The 20,658-nt window shown below is 38.6% G+C and overlaps 1 protein-coding gene across 3 annotated transcripts in view; it reads right to left on the reverse strand.

Moving 5' to 3' along the window:
• Positions 1-20,658, reverse strand: part of wb (wing blister) — a 54,316-nt gene that overhangs the window by 15,408 nt on the left and 18,250 nt on the right. The window contains exons 1-2 of one of the 3 annotated variants that reach the window (XM_089838814.1): positions 17,484-17,941; positions 786-924 (exon numbers count right to left, since the gene is read on the reverse strand). In XM_089838814.1, coding sequence (XP_089694940.1) covers positions 786-924; positions 17,484-17,709 — 365 coding nt within the window. In that variant the 5' untranslated portion in view covers positions 17,710-17,941. Of the gene's footprint in view, positions 1-785; positions 925-17,483; positions 17,942-20,658 lie in introns of those variants that run through there. The other 2 variants (XM_089838813.1, XM_089838815.1) reach the window with 2 other exon arrangements.

A 20,658-nucleotide genomic window follows, 5' to 3' on the forward strand; every position in this document is an offset into this window, starting at 1 on the left:
AAAGAACACCGTGGAAGTCATGATTTCTGAAGGTTTGTAACACAACCATATTTAACTATAAAGTAGCATTCTGTCTTTCTTAGTAAGTATTCCATGATCAGATTGCATTTAAGACATAACCCATAATCCCTTATAATTTAAAGGCGTCAAAACCAGCCTTTCTGGTACTGATTCCTCAAGATGAAACCAACTATACCTCCACCGAGCGCGTGATTTATAATAGGTTCATAGTAAAGCGTTGGCAGATGGTTTACTAAAGACTATATAGAGAAAAATATTGTTTGTCCCCCCAGTAATATTTCATACTTAATATCTAAAATCTACGTAAGGTTGTATCCAGTTGGATGTTGTGCTTTTCTTTCTTTTCTCTTTCAAACTTTTCAAGAGGGTCGCGCTATTCGAGAATTTTGGGGTTTTTTTTTGTCTTAAGAATTGACTTTGAACAAGAAGTGATATCTAGTTTATTAGGGAGAAGGTATAAATTCGCCACATTTCCAGCTTTATCTCCAGTCCAAACGTAGGTCCGGAGTTAATCCCCGCCTCTAAATTACAACCAGCATCTCATTGGTTCTTGAAAACTCACGTCAGTGCGACGCGAATGACGAAAATTACGTATTTTCCGACTGAGGAGAGGCGAAATAACCCGGCCTTCTTTTACGATCCCCCTTGTATTTTGAAAGGGGGACTGGGACTATGGCGCGCGAATACTTAGGCATCTTATACCTTCTCCCTAGTAAACTAGATATCGCTTCTTATTTTGGAAGGCAAGGACAACGAAAACGGACCTCATTTGTACGTGTTCCACGAGTCTGCAATACGTCTCCGGTCCCGTTTCTCCACAAGTAGCGTTGGCAGTGATAACTGCGTTGGCCGCCAAGTTGAAGACATCGGGAAAGAGGCCCTTCGGAGGCTCGGCATCAATATCTAGATTTTTGATAGAAAAAAATACAAGCTTTCATTAAAAAGATTGAATTTGTCCACGGTAGTCTTGTTGTTAGTATAATAAATATCTTTATCACTAAAAACAAACTCTCACACTCAAGCAGACCATATTTTAAAGGATAGTTAAATTAAATCATTTCAGTAAAGGTTAGGTTTCATCATAAGATTAAGATAAGTTACATAAGTATAACACTTCCTATACTTCGTAATGCCAGAGTTCGAGAACGACGCGAGAATTGACTACACTCCGTTTTGCAGTCCATCTTCTTATTTAGTCTGTACTAAACCTTTCACAGCGTTAAATCCTGTCGTTACCTATTTCATACTCCCTTTAGGTTAAATTTAGATTTCCTTGATTTAATTACCACCCACTATAACAACAATTGAAATTCAATTTTAATCTTATACTAAATTGAATCTTTAATGTATACTGGTCTGGTACCAATAAAGATTAATTAACAAAAATTACCGAAGATTATATCTTTATAAAAAAGAAAAAGATGGAGGAGTTGTACCCACGGAGATTAGGGGGTAGAGGGGAAGATTAGTCATCAGGTAAATTTGAGAAATATAATTTTCACGGCAACGCCCGCCACATATAAAAAAAAATGTATGAAAAGGGGTTTCATTATTTAAATCCTTTGGAAGTACAGAGTTCCAATGGGGTATTAAGATGAGCCTATGTAAAAGGAATCAAGGCATTCAAAATTGAAACAAAGGCTTAACAAATATTTAACCTATTCACATCACACAGCGCGAGACATAATTTACAAATTGTTACAGCGCTCAAAATTTCAAAATTCAAAAAAGGCTTAAAGAATGATAAAGACGTTAAAAATTGGGGCAGGCAACCCTCAGTACGGGGACATACAAGGGGGAGGGTCTCTGCGTCTGCGCACTCTTACGATACAAAAAGACTACAGCGCTGGTGCCAAAATGCGAGATGGAAGGTAGAGTTATACCCCCGTGTCTTTCCCTCTTAGTTACATCGAAAAGTTCTACAACGCAATCTATAAGTCTTGCTCGTCTTGTTCCAAATATAAAAAATTCTTTCCCAAAACCCAAAGCAAACCGTTTTACAAATTACAAGTCGCGTGGAAAGTTGAGGGTCAACTTTTGACCGGTTTCTATTAAAGAAAAAAAAAAAGAAAAAGAAAACGATAGAGATCTTGTATATGTGACTTAACAACTAATTCTCTCATAGCTGTGGTCTACGAGTCGCTTTAGCTCTGGTTTTAGGTTGTTTCCACCAAGAACCCATACAAGATATGAGAACATTCAAAGATTAAATTGGGCAGGGAGAGGGCTGTAGTGCGGTCATTTCAGTCTTGGATTAAGAGGACAATAGACCCTTTTCGAAGTGAGGAGAGTGCGCAGTAACGTCTGCTTGATAACACGGAACATCCGGTATATGAACCCAAATACGTTAGATAAGACTTCAGTGTTGCCAGCCCACCATAGTCCGTATTGTTTGAAGCCATCTAACGTCTTTGTTGTTTACATACCCGTCAATGTTTCGTCTTAAGCAAACAAGGTGGTCAAACCAGAGCCGTCGAGAGAGTTTCCGGGTCCCGAGGAAAATGACGAAATCACGGGCTCCCATAAAGACAGCCCTACAGGCTATAGGTGACCGGGCCCCCATCAAGACAGCCCTACAGGTGACCCGGACCCACATCAAGACAGCCCTACAGGTGACCCGGACCCACATCAAGACAGCCCTACAGGTGACCCGGACCAACATCAAGACAGCCCTACAGGTGACCCGGACCCACATCAAGACAGCCCTACAGGTGAAGACTTCAGTGTTGCCAGCCCACCATAGTCCGTATTGTTTGAAGCCATCTAACGTCTTTGTTGTTTACATACCCGTCAATGTTTCGTCTTAAGCAAACAAGGTGGTCAAACCAGAGCCGTCGAGAGAGTTTCCGGGTCCCGAGGAAAATGACGAAATCACGGGCCCCCATAAAGACAGCCCTACAGGCTATAGGTGACCGGGCCCCCATCAAGACAGCCCTACAGGTGACCCGGACCCACATCAAGACAGCCCTACAGGTGACCCGGACCCACATCAAGACAGCCCTACAGGTGACCCGGACCAACATCAAGACAGCCCTACAGGTGACCCGGACCCACATCAAGACAGCCCTACAGGTGATCCGGACCCACATCAAGACAGCCCTACAGGTGATCCGGACCCACATCAAGACAGCCCTACAGGTGACCGGGGCCCACATCAAGAAAGCCCTACAGGCTATAGGTGACCGGGGCCCACATCAAGACAGCCCTACAGGTGATCCGGACCCACATCAAGACAGCCCTACAGGTGACCGGGGCCCACATCAAGAAAGCCCTACAGGCTATAGGTGACCGGGGCCCACATCAAGACAGCCCTACAGGCTATAGGTGACCGGGGCCCACATCAAGACAGCTCTACAGGCTATAGGTGACCGGGGCCCACATCAAAACAGCCCTACAGGCTATAGGTGACCGGGGCCCACATCAAGACAGCTCTACAGGCTATAGGTGACCGGGGCCCACATCAAAACAGCCCTACAGGCTATAGGTGACCGGGGCCCACATCAAGACAGCCCTACAGGCTATAGGTGACCGGGGCCCACATCAAGACAGCCCTACAGGCTATAGGTGACCGGGGCCCACATCAAGACAGCCCTACAGGCTATAGGTGACCGGGGCACACATCAAGACAGCCCTACAGGCTATAGGTGACCGGGGCCCACATCAAGACAGCCCTACAGGCTATAGGTGACCGGGGCCCACATCAAGACAGCCCTACAGGCTATAGGTGACCGGGGCCCACATCAAGACAGCCCTGCAGGCTATAGGTGACCGGGGCCCACATCAAGACAGCCCTTCAGGTGACCCGGGCCCCCTAGAAAGTACGGGCCTCGACGGCCCTGGGTCAAACACCAGAATCTTTATCACCCCCGAACTTTTGCAAAAAAAGAGTATACAACATTCTCAGAAGTGACTTGGGTTCTTTTTTTTCTTATTTAATCGTAATCTAGAATAAAGGGCGACTAGGCGAGATATCTGCCATAAATTTCAAAGTAAGGCATTTGGAAAAGAGCGAGAGAGCGCCATTGTCTGTAGAGGAATAGAAAAGCGTATACACACACACATACACGAAGCTGAATAGAAAAGAAAGACTTTATGAAGATTGAAGAAAGGAAAGAAAAAAATCTTCTTCTTCCTTTTTTTATCAGATGCGCGGCGGCGTTTCTCTCTTTTCTCTACCAAAAAAAAAAAAAGATAAGATGGTATAATAACTGACTGAACTTGGCCCGAACCGAAAGTACGTTGATCTCACTCTGATATATATTTTAGACTTATTTAGCTACTATATAAAACAGACTCATAATCGGAGTGAAATCTCTTTTTCAGAAACGTAAAGCCAAAATACAAGGTGTTTCAAAAACGCAAAAACGGTGGTTGCATCGAAGTACAGTATCGTCTGCTACCAAGAGCTTTCACGTGATGTCATAGCCTCCGATCTCTTGACTCAGTTTTGGCTACCATATTGGAAGTCGTCAGGCTCAGGGTGTACAATTTAAACTATACCAATATTGACGTCATGTCCCCGTAGCTCCTGCCCTCTCAGTACCACTCTATAGAGAGCTTTCAGTTTAAGGAGGAGCCGAGTCTCGTGATATAATTTACGCTGCCATATTGGTGGTGGGTTTAAAGCAGGAATGAAGCTGAGACCACCCAAGAACAGCGGTAAGACTTGGGACGTACTACTATCCCATCTGAAAACTCTCTATAGTGGGTTCTATGGACGATTTTGAGTCGAAAATGTAACTTCTATGACATTTTGACCCCAAGGGTCACCCTAAAAAAAGTTGTGATTAGAGTGATTTACGAATAACCCCTAAAATTTAAGTAAGAATCTAAAAGGCAATGCCAATTTAACACCCAATCATAACTTGTTTAGGGTGTTCCTTGGGGCAATATGTCATAGAAGTTACACTTTCGGTTCAAAATCGACCTTAGAACCTACTGCGCACCCATTCTTGAACACCCTGTATGAAGCTACCAAAACGTATCTAGAGTAACGTTGGCTGATGGAAGCGACAGACTGCAGTATCTCTAAAAGATCATGCGGCATTAAACACGTTATTTACTGCCCAACCAAAACATCCTTTTCAATATGTTTCCTGAAATATTTGGTCTATAGCATGAATAGCATCTTCTACGGGGGTTTATGACCAGTAAATTAGCATAAACCGTCAATGCAAATTAGCTAACGTCTGGAGTGGAGATTTAAAGTATTTAGCGTGCAAATCCTGTAGCAGACGGTAACTTCCGGTGGTGATGGTGGTAATCTTTCAACTAAGCCTAATTGATAAGTGTTAAATTTAGTAATTTTCTCACCCCTCATTCGGTCCTCTCTATCTGATAAAAGAACATATACACTTAAATTAGGCTTAGCGTTATATATAAAAACCCGCGTAAAAATTGGCGGGTTGATTACGTATTTAACGAGGCGAATCCCAAAAGAATCGCATGCCCTTTTCCCCGCGCGGTACCCCCGGTCCTAAACCAAAATGTTCCAAACTAAAACGATCCGAAGTTTTTATAAAAGAAAGATTTAACAGATACAGGGTGTTCAAAAAAGGATGGTGGTGGTAGGTTCTATGTGCGATTTGGAGTTGTCACACTCTGTCGTAAGGGCCACCGAGTCTTTTAGGCCCTTTTAGGTTTTTTATTAGAGCCAAAAGGCAACGCCAGACGGAGTCCGACTGACTACACGCGGGAGGCTAGCCAACTCGCACTGCCTCTAGCGGTGCATGCTTCTTTGCGCCATAGGGAGCTAACAGTTCTGACCCTGAAACGTCACACCCTTCTATCTCTTACTGGAGTTTCATCCCCCTAACGGTTGGAAGCAGTATTCTACGCACAAAAATGCCAACCAGAGGGGGGCTGCGTGACGTCAGACTATCTCTTCCCCCTAGACAGTTGTTAGCTCCCTATAGAAATAACCCAAGAAGGTAACTTCTCCCACCCCTGTGGTGTTTCCTTCACTTCCGGAATTAATGGAAAGGTCTATTGCTAATTTAATTAATGTCTAAGAACATTTTCGCAAAACGGAACCTAATGTAGTTTGGTCCTACACCTTTTTATTTTTGAAACACCCTGTATAGGGATTTGAGGGAGGGGGGGATTTTCTGGCCTAATTACATCCTCGCCGCTTTAGTAATAAGCGAGAAAAAAGGCGCCATTTCTCCAAAGGTGTTGAACTTTCACCTCTTCATCGTGGTTTAAAAGAAAAAAAATTTCTATACCCTCAGCATGTCTATTACATCCCTCCTAAGAACTTGCGAGGTTTCATTAAATATTTTGAAGTCTAGAGAGGCCTGTAAGGATGGGTTTTTTATTCTTTCTTGCCTTACAGTCTAAAGATTCGAGAGTGACTTACGGCCCGTCTCTCTCAGTTATTTCGCAAGGATAAAAACCCATAGTTTAACCACTCTTAAGAACTTTTAAAAAGTTAGAGGGGAGTGGTATATAACGGAGGGAGTGTGTGCATGGTGTGTACTTTTAAGATAAAATAGGTTTTTATTTTAAAACAGTAGAAGGGGTTAAGTGCTTCCTGATATCCCGTTACGCAAAGGGAAAGTGATATCTCTTAAGTTTGCGTTATTAAAAACCTTAAAATTGGGCCAACGAGAGTTGGGCTTAGTAACGAGAGAAGGGTTACAAGTGACGTTTTTTGCCATTTAGTTTTCTGGTGAAAAGAAAAACAGTAACTATTTAGATTAGGTCAACTTAGGTTGCTTTATTTCTTGTTTCAAGTTCTTGGTTGGAAATTACCCCAAGTTTTCCAGCTTCATAATTGATAAGTTTGGGTTAGCAACAAGAAAAGATTACTAAATGTTCATAAAGTTAAAATTATAGCGGTTTCCAACAACATCTCCAGCTTTAAAAAGGTTAGGTTTGGCTTACGAGAAAGACCATGTTGAATTATCAACAAATATTCTTACAAACAGAGACCCAAACCCAAGTTAGGCTTAGCTATTTTTAACTTTATCAGAAATATCTGCAGGTTTAAAAAGGATAATTTAGGCTTAGCCAAGACTATGGTGTATTATCAACAAATAGGCTTACAAACAGAGAGATGAAAATAGACCCAAGTTAGACATAACGATTTTACAACTTTTTCAGAAATAACTTTAAGGTTACTTAGAATAATCTTGTAAATACTCGTGTCCCTTTGAAAACACAGCTACCATCGCTAAATTTAGGGATTAAATTACACCATAAAGCAAATTTAAGCGAATCGGGCGTTAATAAAACCCCCCCAAAAACATCTCCGGATTAGAAACGACACGACATAACTTTCACCCTAGCTTCTACAGAAAGAAAGAAATTGGACCGCATGGCACTTGAAATACTCCGTATACCCCATTCCATCAGACAGAGGGGTTGGTTAAGTCTAGCTAGAACTGTACCGTTCAAACTACAAATTTGGAGTTATTGAGCCCCTATCGCTGCCAAATAAGTTCCTTTTTTCTCGCCACATGATGACGTACCATAGAAGCAGCGGATTTTCGCACTATTCCGGATGAAGAGAGAAAGCTATATAAGCAGATATCTTTTTGCTCGATGAAAACCAATCTCCCCTCCACTGACACCTAAAAAGGCGCGGGATCAAATTACGATCCACGAACCATGAAGAATAGTGGCACTCTTAACAGGCATTGAATACAGATATACTATAGAACTGCCGTTACTGTATGGGGAAGACCTTTATAGAGGGAAGCCAAGCGTCTTTTAATGGGGAATATAAAACCATCCATATACGCATGGGATTTCAAGTTCGTGTCAATATCAGATTGCCATAGAATCGAAACTACTTTACCACTATTTGTAAGCCATTATTATACCCTTGGATACGTTTCATATTGTAGTATATTTGCCCTTGATTTGTTTGGTACATAAACCTTAGTTGAACTTAGTCGAGCTCTCCCATTGAAGCCACTGTTGTTTCAAATTCCAGTCTTTACTGGCCAGGGGATCGACTCTCGTGGTCAGTTGGCACCACTATTAAAGATAGGCCAAAACGTTTTTGACAATAGTACTCGAGTCAAGGTGAAGATGGTAAAACATAAGGCACTGGTATCTGGTTGTATTTATGGGACGTTTAAGGTCATAAAACGAGAAGGTAGTTTGGTTACGGTTAACAACCGCCGTGACCAAAAAGAGGCATCCTTTACTGTTACTAAACGACAGATAATCCCACTTTGTTGGTAATTTCACGACCATACCCGGGCTTTCAATTCTACTGGCTATCAATTTTCAGGAACAAACAATGATTCGCGTGGTAAATTCAATGACAAATTTTTAAATGTTTTTGGTGCCGAAACCCGGGATTTTGTTATGTAAAACAATTCGCCTTTGTATTTCAGTATTTGCGATGACTCTCGTAGTAGTCTAATAGGATGTCCGTGAAGTTCTGAACGTCACGTTTTTTTCTAAAAAGGCGCTTTGTACCCAGCAGGTATCCTCACACTATTCGTGAATGACCCCGCACTGAACATAAACAAAGGTCAAAATTCGTAAAGAGCAATGCATGCTAGAATGTTTCTTTTTAAACGAAAGGAACACATAATGAGCGTTTGGCTTTCCTGTGAAGCACTTGGAAGTACCCTAACTGGATGCCTAGTACCACCTGACTGATTTGTCCAATAGGGGTACTCCCAGTGCTAGGCGAGAAAGCCTAACGCGTAGTGTCCATTTGGGAAACTTAATTGCTCTCGTATCTTCTTTAATATTGAAGACCGAAACATGGTTCCAATTGATATATTCATTTTTTTATACGCCCTTTCGATTAAAATAAAAAATCTAGCTCGGAAGACTTCATGCGTTTAATTAGTTTCGTTTATTGGTTGCGCTTAACCCCTACCCCATCCCCTCCCTTAGACCTGTTACTCTTATCATACAACGATTTTTTGATCGAGAGATCTTTGGCGGAATCTCTTGGATATTGGCACCCTCCGCTCGTGCTTCTACGCGGTTTGTTATTATTCATTCGAAACTGGTCTGTCTCTTGTACAAATAAAGAGGGCTTCAATATGTTTTCATAAATCTAATAGAACTAGTTGAAGAAGAACTTGATTTATGAATTAGTTACAGCTAAAGACTATCGAATGAGGAGGATAGGGGGGAAATAACATTCGAATCTCGTCGACTACCGAAGTTAAAGTAATTGGACATACATTGAATCTTGATTGAGTTCAGATAAAAGTTTTTAAATCGATTTGTACCAAATTTTCAATCACGCCATTTGTTTCGAGAACAGTTTGCAATGAAGAGAAAACTTAGGCGGATTAATACGCAATATTTCTCCCCAAAAATAGTTCTTTCAGGTTGATATTTGTATTTTTGGTTAGCGAAGTAAATCAATTGGGTTTTAAAAATTGAATTTCAAAAGGTAAAAGAGGTTGAATTTTAGTCCCAAATATTAAAAGCAAAAATGTGTACCTCAATGTGTAGAACGTACGCTACACGACAGTTCAATATACTCTTTCCAAATAGAGTCTTGTGTTTAACTATCTTGTTGACTTAAGACAGAACATTGATTGTTATGTGGACAACAAGGACGATAGAAATGACTTCAATTGATTAAGTAGTAACATTGAAGTCTTTGGAACCGCATACCAGACGTTCCATCCTAACCTTATATTAGCAGACAATACTGCGCCTCGCCCTCTTTTTAAAAGGTCTATTCCGTTGAGCCTAATTTGAAAATGAAAGTTTGTGATAATTTTCCTTGAAAAATACGTCTAGAGCTCCAGCCGTTTTCGTACACGTTTAACGGTCAAACTCTCTACTTCCATTTCTTTAAATGTTTCTAACGATCACAAACAATTAAAAATTCCGTAAAATTTGATATGGACAGTGGTTGTTTAAAATAAATACCACGTACGTACAATGATATCATAGCGCAGCCACCCAAGTCGTAAAAAATTATTATATAAAATATAATAAAATTTCGCGCGTTATTTTCTCTCTTTTCCCTACAAATCGTTGGGTCACGTGGGTGCATGATGGTTTCTGTCATATATCCTTTGAACTCGTTAAAAATAATAAGAAAAAAAAACTAAAAGAAAACCCGAAAAAGAAAAAGAAAACAATCTTGGTGGTTCTCTTATACCACTAACTTCACTAATAATAAAAAGTCTCGCCTCTCAATTGTTGAGTCTCCTTTCTCAAATTTTGTGAATTGAAAAAAAAGGCAATTTCGGCGCCGGGTTAAATCGAGCCACCCACGCGTAGAAAGTGGTTCCTTTTACAGAATATTTGGAGGTATTTCTGATAAGTCTGCCATAAACGAATGGTTTGATCTTTTGGGTCAAACCAAGAAGCAATATCTAGTTTACTATAGGGAGAAGGTTTAAGACGCCTAAGTATTCGCGCGCCATAGTCACAGTCCCCCTTTCAAAATACAAAGGGGGGGACGTAAAGGTGGCCGGGTTATTTTGCCTCTCCTCAGTCGGAAAATACGTAATTTTCGTCATTCGCGTCGCGCTGACGTGAGTTTTCATGAAACCAATGAGATGGTGGTTGTAATTTAGAGGCAGGGATTAACTCCGGACCATACGTTTGGACTGGAGATAAAGCAGGAAATGTGGCGAATTTATACCTTCTCCTTAGCAAACTAAATATGGCTTCTTGGTTTGACCCTAAGAACACACTGCCTTTAATTTAATGGCAGACTTATAAGAAACACGATGTATAAATGAAATATATCCACTAGAAAGCTCTTACGTATTTTGGAGGGAAGAGAAAAGTTGCTAACTCGCAAAAGGTCCAAAGAACGATGAAAAATACAACGATTTTTTCATTTGGCAGGCGCCGAGCAACCTGTCATCTAAACTTCATATATATCCAAAAAACTTTCATTTGATATTTTGCCTGTTGGTTGGGCGCTTCTATTATAACACATACAACTATAGGGGAACTTAAAGTTAAGAAGAAAGATGATAGAATTAAGATGGATGTATATCTCTTAGGGAAGTTCCGTCCAATCTGCCAAACATGGTTGTCTGTCATCGACTTGATGCCGAATTAAAAATATTGAGAAACCACCCTGGATTAATGATGACAATATTAAAAGCATTTTGACTCCATCAGGAATACATACAGCATAAGTTTATAAGATATGTTCCATAAGTTTGTCACTAGTTTCTGAGAGCTTGTCACGAAGTGACGTAGGTCATAGATTCTCGTAAATTGACGCCTAGTGAGGCTTGGTTCTGTGACACTTTCCACTGCAGTTTGACCCATAGAACAGACCCTTTACGGCTAAAGGCCTTTTCAGCTCAACAAGAATTGGTCAAAATATTTGACTCAACCAAAATTGGTCAGTGATAAATTTTTAATTTGGTGAGATTCAACTTGTCCAACACCTGTTCAAACATGATTACTCAACTCAATTTGACTCAACTAAATAATTCAAAAAGATGTATCGTCTGGAAAGGCCTATGCTTATCAGAACGACTCTGTAAATCTCATACTCATTAACAATAAATAGTTCATTACCCCTTCAAATTTTTTAATTAACGCAAACAACCCTTTTTTTCTTTACAGTTCCTTCGGCACGCACCCCTAGGCTATAACTCCAAAGTGACTCTTAAACAGTCCAATTCCATTCAAATCGTTGCGAATTTCTCTGACGTCACAGAACCGTACGGCGCGTAACAGCTTTTCCTTATTTACATATATCCACCCCCGCACTAAAATTTCACTTAAAAATTTATTCTAAACAAAGGCAATCATTAAAAAACCCTTCCTTTTTCTCCTCGCGTCAAGATGAAACATCCCGCTCTGTACGCTACTCGACTTTTAAATTTAAATAAGGATGCAATGTCCTAAAAAGTCATTGCCACAAAGAATTAGAAATGGGAAGGAAGTTTTCATTTTCGTATACAAACAAGGAGGCGCATATAAGGGGGAGTTTGGTACCGTATGATATTACTAGACACAAAAATTTAACATTTCCTTCCGCTTTGAGCAGACGTTTTTAGGGGGGATATCTAGGTTAGATAGCTATATTCTTCAAGATGTTACAGTAGGAAATGTCGCCTTAAAATAGGCCTAACTGTAGACGTGGGGTCTAAAGGAGGTACACAAACAAGGTGATTAAGACGATTCAAGCCATCCCACTATAGAAACGCGAATCTTGGTAAACAATAAGAGTACAACGTCGCCTTAGAGAGTTAAAAATTAATAGAGGTTATCAATAGATCTTTTTCAAAACGGACGGACGGGGGGGGGCGGAGGATCGTCTGCTAGATTTAGGGTTAAAACGGAAAATGTATTGGTGTGTGGACCCAAAGACGTTGAAAAGACTTCAAAGACCAATCCAGCTAGGGCTTCAAAGTAACCAGTCCACCAAACTTGGTCCGTATTGCAAATTTGAACCCATATATATTAAATTGTTGTCCACAAACCAATCAATGTTCAGTCTTAAGACAACAAAGTGGTCAAACACCAGACTCTATTTGACCCCCGACCTTTGAAAAAACGGGTCCATCTCACACATGACCCCGCATGGTGATAGATACCATTCCTCTTTTCTTAAAAGACATTTGTCTTAAGGCGAATTACAGTCAATAAAATCTTGTTTAATTAAGTCATCATCACGCAAAGAAGATAAGGACATCTTATCAACATTTTCAGGGGTTAAAAACCCGGCTAAATCTGAATCTCCGTCCCAGACAGCTGTGTTATTTTGAACTTCGGGGTAAACGCCGACAAAATACCTTTTTACCAACTACTGTACGCTATACCTTGATTCATACAGATTCGACCCGGTTTTTTTATGGGGGTTGTTTGATGTTTGGTCCCAGCACCGTAGTGACTGACCATGGGTGGCTGGTTTTAGCCCTCTAACAGGATCAGTAAAGGGTCAAGGAATATAGCCCCATTATATCCCATGGCTACTTATTCAAGGGTTGACAACCGAAGATTGGTCTCTTTGGGATCCAAAGGCATTAAAATTCCTTCTCAGACACACATCCATCTCTCTCGTATTTTGCCTCCTCAACCAAAAAGATCCGTATATGGTCTTGTTCGCACTGGATTGTTATCTTTCACACACCAAAAACTAGAGTTTAACCTGAAAGCTAGGGTTAAAGCACTAAACCAAGCTCTAAATCTCTAAAATCTTATATTAGAGTTTCGTGTTCTTATACCACAAAATTTGTTCGAATTAACTTAGTTTTACCGGTAAAATTTTGCGAAAATCGTTCTAGTTTTTAAAGGCAGAGGTCCAGCTAAAAGTTGTTTCACGAATTGAAAACCGAGCATCGAACTTTCAGTAAAAATAGTTAAATCGATTATCGATACACATGCAGTACTCGTATCGATACTCGATACAAACAAGTACTCGCCCATGACTAAGGTTTACCCTGACGATGTCTTAGTTTCCACTTTGTCAAAACTTCGACTAACTAACTGATTGAAAGATATGCAAACCGTTTCTTTCATTCGGAATCTTTGGACCACAAAAGAACAGAAGATAAAAAACCACTAGATGTCGCTCTGTTTATCTTCCGCGGTTCGCCTTTAGAACCCCTTTCGTAAATTCACTGGATCTCGACCTTTAAACGGAGTTTAACGATACATTTTACCGGGGCGAATGAATCAAAGATCTCTATTCCGTTGCGCGGGTTTAAAAAAAAGATTACGTTTTTCTGTTCTGGTCTGGTCTTTAAATAATTCGAAAAAAGATGAAATGATTTGTTAGTAGCGTGAGTACTTTGAGAATTAGGCACGCTTTCTCACGATTATAAGGCTTCTTACGGGACCGACACTTTTTTTCTCTCTCTCTTCATCTCTCGCTCTCTTTCTCTCTCATTTCGTTTATATAAGATAGAATAATAATTAAGTGTATACATAAATTGTCTACCGATAAGATACGAAGTTATCTGTAAAAACACAAACTTAAGATTTCCTTTTCATAAGTTACGACAATCTTTCAAAATTTAAAGGAAATATGAACCGCTTTAAAATAATATAATCAAGATGAAAAATTTATCTCAATTTTCGAGAGTGGTTATGTATTTGGTAATAACTTCGGTTCTAGAGCAGATAGAGTAAATTTAAAACCACCATAACAGAATACACAGTTCAGGCAGTAATCCCTGCAATTAATATGAATTTCTTGATATAAATAACGTCACAATTATTTATTGAATTTGTTCTTGTTTTTTGAACAAAATTCCTTATGCCTACTACCTGTGTTTTGGTTTCAGTTTTAACTTTGGTTCTAGAGCAGATTGAGCAGTTTTAAAGCTACCCTAAAAAAATTGACATTCTATAGAGTAATCGCTTCAATAATAATCAATTTTAATTAGAATTAAATGTCATCAATTGAATTTAAGGAAAAATAACTATAAATAACGATATGGAAGTTTGAATCAAATAAGTTTCATATCACCTTGAAATTATAACCCCATTTTTTAAGAAAGAATCTGATTTTTATCATAACAGACAGAAAGCTGAGTTAAATCGTACTTCACGACAGTAAGGGCAGGCCTTTAAAGTTATTCGACGCGGGTTGTCTAAAATATCAGAATAATTTAATACCCTAGAATTAATAACAGAGTAGAAAAAAAATAATTTCGTGAAATTCCAATTCAAACTTATTAGTAAAAGAACTACGGTAAAATTCGAAGATATTCTGTGTATAACTGCTAAATATTGCCAGCAAATTCAATATACAAAACAAAAGCCTGCAATTAAGAGGCAATATTTGATATAAAATAAAATTAACTAAAACTCCTTATATACCATAAGAGATTTAAGAAGTTCTCCAATATCCTCCGTGAATTTATTCAAACCTTTCAAGAATACTAGTATTCCTTAATACAGGGTGTTTCTGGTAAGCCTGGCATAAATTAAGGGGGATGTTCTTTGGAAAATCGATTTTGAGTCGCAAATGTAACTTCTATCTACGACATTTTGACACAAGGGACACTGTTTTCGAGTTAAGGTTGCATCCAGAGTATTTTACAGATGATTACAATTAAAATTAATTAAGAAACTATGAGACAATGATTTCTAATTTAAATTAATTAACACTCCAATCACAACTCGATTTGAAACAGTGGCCCCTTGTGGCAAAATGGAGATAGAAGTTATACATTTACCACTCAAAATCGATTTCCCAAAGAACATCTCCAGACTTAATCAAAAACACCCTGTATAAACGCAACCATACAAAATTCTACAGCGATAAATTAACGAACGAATGCATTTCGAAAAATACCTCGTTAGTAGAGGCCATTTCTTTTTATCTGGGGGACAATTAGCCAGTCTCATTATATAGGAGAGAAGTCTTAAGCTTTGGTGCATTGACATAGCGTTATATTTGATTTGTATTCAACGACAGAGGATAGATTAGAGGCCGTAAATTGTCTATAATTAAACTTTTCTCACCGAAATCTTATTTTTATTTTTTTTACTAAAGTTAGAAAACCGAAAGAGAAATAAAAACCCAAATTACCTCCCTAATCATTAACAGAAAATTAAATCGATCGTTTATAGCTTCGTTTTTCACCAATTGAATTTTTCTCTAATTATTTTTGGAGCCGATTTCTCTTAAAGGGATACTTAAGGCTTGAATTTTTTCTTTTTCAATCGAAGGAGCGTATTAAATATTGAATATATCAATTGGAACCATGTTTCTATCTACAATATTAAAGAAGATACGAGCAATTAAGTTTCCGTAATGGATGGCACTACGCCTAGCACTGGTAAGTACCCCTATTGGACGCCTAGTACCACCTGACGCGTTCGTCCAATAGGGGTGGGTCTTCCCAGTGCTAGGCGGGAAAGCCTAACGCGTAGTGCCATCCATTACGAAAACTTAATTACCTGTACCTTATTCAATATTGTAGATAGAAACATGGTTAAAATTGACATATTCATTATTTTACACGCTCTTTCGATTAAAAAAGAAAAAATTCAAGACCAAAACCATATAGAAGTCGAAATTAAACTCTATTAAATAACCCTTTAAATAATTCACGTGCAATAATATTAATTTCTAAATAGACAAGGCAAGCAGCACCACCGGGGACTTTCAAAGTCATTTAATTCATTACTTTCGAAGGCAACGTCGATGCATTTACTCCGTTCGTGCCTTAGGCCTATTTCTATGGAATATTACTGAATATTGAATGAAAAATTGCGTAGAAAATAGTTAAGAAAAAAAATCAATTAAAACTTTCCAAAATAAGCGTGTAATTTAGTCTGTCCTTTGGGAAGAGTACACGAGCCGGTCGGTGGTCGCGAATTACATGCAGGGAATTTTGATATTCAGAAACCGTACGTCGTCTCTTGATATCAATTCTATATAAAGCGATATATTATTGCAGCCCTCTCTAATTGACCATGTCCTATTCCAATTTTTTTATCTATCAAATTTTTCATTTACGGACCTACAAGGAAGAATTTTTTCTTCTTCCTTCCACTATCTTCACTGGTATCATAAGTTCATAAGATATGTTCCACATTAATTTGTCACTGGTTAAAAACTGGAGCTTGTCATGAAGTGAAGTAGGTCACAGATTTGATGTAAAGCGACGCCTGGTGACTGGGCGCTGTCAAAGGCTTAGTACAGACTAAATAGGACCTAGATGGAAGTCCTGGAGTGTAGTACTTCAATTCTCGCTTGTCGTTCTCGAACTAGCTCGAGCTGTAAGTCTCTAGCAATATAAAGTATAGGAAGTGTCATACTTATCAAACATATCTTATAAACTTATGCCCGTATCAAGAATTTTCGCCTCAAACAGAACCAGAATTATTCCTTTGAAATATATCGGTGCAATTATCGCGTGTGGTTTGCCTCTTTTTTCTACAATGTTAAATAATAAAATTCAATTTTTCAACAGCTTTATATAAGCGCAAATTATAATAATTTTATAAACGTCTGTAACTCCGGGTTTCCTGGTGATAAATGACGTCACTTCCGCGGTATAGATATTATCGAAATACTTATATTCAAATAGGTTTCATTTTAATGGCTTATAAATTCAAACAGTGTTTAATGTTTTTAAAATGAAGTATGTTGCAAAAAAGGTTGGTACGACAGAACCACTTAGGTTCTATCATAAGTTTATAAGATATGTTCCGTAAGTTTGTCACTGGTTACTGAGAGCTTGTCACGAAGTAACGTAGATGAAACGTCATAGATTCTGGTGAGGCGCTGTCAACGGCTTAGTTCAGACTAAATAGGAAGATGGACTGTAAAACCGCGTGTAGTCAATTGTCGCTTGTCGTTCTCGAACTAGCTCTCAGTAAGTCTCTAGCATTACGAACTTGTATAGGTAGTGCCATACTTATAGAACATATCATATAAACGTATGCTTTTATGGGCGATTTTGAATGAAAAATATAATTTCTAGAACCACCCTTTGTCAAAGAACACATTCGACTCAAAAATCACCCATGAACCTACTATACTCCAATCCTAACACCATTTCTTTTACAATATTAAAATATGAGTTTACCTGGATCCCAGTAATAATCCCATGGCATTTGCCATTTCCCAGTTCTTTCGTTACTATCCACTTGATAAGTAACCCTTTGTTGTTCCTGCCAATTATTCCGAGTTCGTTGACCACCGGTCAAGGCACCAACCCGTTCCAAATAAAATCCCAGGGTCACAAACACCACAGCTACCACTACAACAATGAACCTCGAAAAAGTTCGATATCCAAACGAAGTTCCCTTCATCGAAAACGCACATTTGGTTTGATTTTAAAAAATCCTTAAATTATGATACAAATTGGCGCGAAATATTGACGCAAAAAGGTGCGAACTTTAACCATCCTAAAATCTCATAACATTACATTAAGAAAAAAGTAAAAACGCGAGGAGATATTCGGCGTGGCGTAACACAACACAACATACACTTCCCAAGAATCCCGACCTATCCGTTCGCAAGCTAGAAGCGAACTGAGAACCTCCGAAGCTCTAGAAAAGTTTTCGTTAAGTTTAACGTTACAACATAGTATACAGGATACAGCCTCCGGGAATCCACGCTCGCTGTAAAAAAACATTCGCGCCAAAAGAAGAAATTATACACTCTGAGGAGACGATTCTTTCCCCAAATTAACCTTTCCAATTCAAAGTTGATCTATTCAACATACAGTTCGTGACATTACGAATGAAAAGTTCTATTATAAAGACCATAAAGTCAAGCACGAGCTGGCACCTAAGTTTAACTGAAAAGGCCGGACCAAAAATGTCTATGGAAGACCTATTATAAGATTTGATGCTGAATTCGGGTTCGTTTCCTATGCAATCACGTATACGGTACGTTCTGATTGGCCCACTTCCACTTTATCTCGTCAAAAGATGAACTGACTGACTGCGGGACCTTCGACGTAACCTAGCTCTCAATAGTATTTGGGGGACCATCATTATTGTATATCTAGTATTGACCTCTGGGGCTTAGAGCTGAGGAAACATTCGGAATGAAAAATGATAACACACTTTCAACGCGCGGCTGTGGTTTGATTTCTATTTGAACTTGGTTCGATAAATTCCACGGGGTTATTTTGTCTAAGGAGTCAGTAAAAAAGAACTTGTATTGGTGGTCAATTTTCTATTTAAATGGAGTCAATGCACTAAAAGTACCGACTAACTTCGAATTTCTTTAGTTACTTATAAGTATTTTTTTTTCTTTTTCAATTTTTCAATCTAGACAGATGACCTTTATGCCAATGGAAAAGGTCAAATAATTTAATTTTGGATAATAATTTCATTGTTTAATTGACTAAAAATATAATTTTAATTGAAATTTCTTCTGAAGATGTGTTAGAATACCGGTAATTTAGTAAGTACCTCGGTTAATTGCCCATGTATACGATAATTTACTAAATACCTACATTAACTACCAATGTATACAGTAATTGACAAAATACCTCTGTTAGTTACCAATGTATACAGTAATTGGCAAAATATCTCTGTTAGCTACCAATGTATACGGTAATTTACTAAATACCTATATTAATTACCAATGTATACGGTAATTTACTAAATACCTCTGTTATTTACCAATGCATACGGTAATTTACTAAATACCTATATTAATTACCAGTACATATGGTAATTCACTAAATACCTATATTAATTACCAGTGCAAACGGTAATTTACTAAATACCTATATTAATTACCAGTGCATACGGTAATTCACTAAATACCTATATTAATTACCAGTGCATACGGTAATTCACTAAATACCTATATAAATTACCAGTGCATACGGTAATTCACTAAATACCTATATTAATTACCAATATATAAGGTACTTAACTAAAAACCTCTGTTAATTACCAATGTATCAAAAAAAATTCAAACGTAAAAATTCATTTCGAACAGTTTTAAAAAGGCTTTTGAAGCCTGAGACCATAAAAATACGAGCTCTCTGATATCCGTTTTGAAATTCGATTAATTTCAATATTTAATGTTTATACATCAGGCGTTGTATAAATCATTAAAATGGAAGCCACCACCGCGAGCGGGTTCATCGATACGTTCATCGACTAAGAAAGAATAACGAGAAAATAATTTCCGTCTTTACGCGCACCACGAAACGTAAATCTACAACCACCAAAGGCACGGACGGACATCAAATTTTCCCCAGAGCCTACTACACCCACTTAATTATTGTAATTTAAAAGTCTAACGTCGACGTTGGGCAAACTTTGAAATAAAAATGAAGAGTTAAACCGAAGAATTTTCATATTTCTGAGGCGTTCTTGAACAAAATTACACTCAAATTATATTATAAACGACATGTGGCTGGCTATAACCTTTAACATAAGTTTATAAGATATGTTCCATAAGTATGACACTGCCTATACTTCGTAATGCTAGAGACTTACAGCTCGAGCTAGTTCGAGAACGACAAGCGAGAATTGACAACTACACTCGGTTAATTTTGCAGGACTTCCATCTTCTACTATTTAGTCTGTACAAGAAGCGATATCTAGTTTACTAGGGAGAAGGTATAAGATGCCTAAGTATTAGCGCGCCATAGTCCCACTCCCCCTTTAAAAATACAAGGGGGGACGTAAAAGGAGGCCGGGCTATTTCGCCTCTCCTCAGTCGGAAAATACGCAATTTTCGTCATTCGCGTCGCGCTGACGTGAGTTTTCTAGAACCAATGAGATACTGGTTGTAAGTTAGAGGCGGGGATTAACTCCGGAGCTGCGTTGGACTGGAGATAAAGCTGGAGATGTGGCGAATTTACACCTTCTCCCTAATAAACTAGATATCACTTCTTGTCTGTACTAAGCCTTTGACAGCGCCTGACCAGGCGTCGCTTTACCTCGAATCTTTGCCCTACGTCACTTCATGAGTCATGACAAGCTCCAGTTTGTAACTAGTGACAAACTTATGGACCATATCTTATGATTAACTTATGCTTTAAGGGTAACAGATAAAAGACGCGATAATGTTTGTAATGTTTAATTTATATTTGTAAAAAACTGAAATACGACACGACTCTATAGTCTAGAATCTAGATTACGATGCTTATTTCGAATATATTAACCCAATTCGTGCAAATTCTAGACATACTCCTACGCGTTACTCTCTTTAATTCCCTCATAGTTAAAACTTAAAACAGGTACACTTACATGTACGTGTCAGGGTAGAAAAATTAACAAGTTTTC

This window comes from Phalangium opilio, unplaced genomic scaffold (genome assembly GCF_054372755.1).
Source record: "Phalangium opilio isolate 3A_F unplaced genomic scaffold, DU_Popi_V2 ptg000003l_1, whole genome shotgun sequence".
Taxonomy (NCBI): Eukaryota; Metazoa; Arthropoda; class Arachnida; order Opiliones; family Phalangiidae; genus Phalangium; species Phalangium opilio.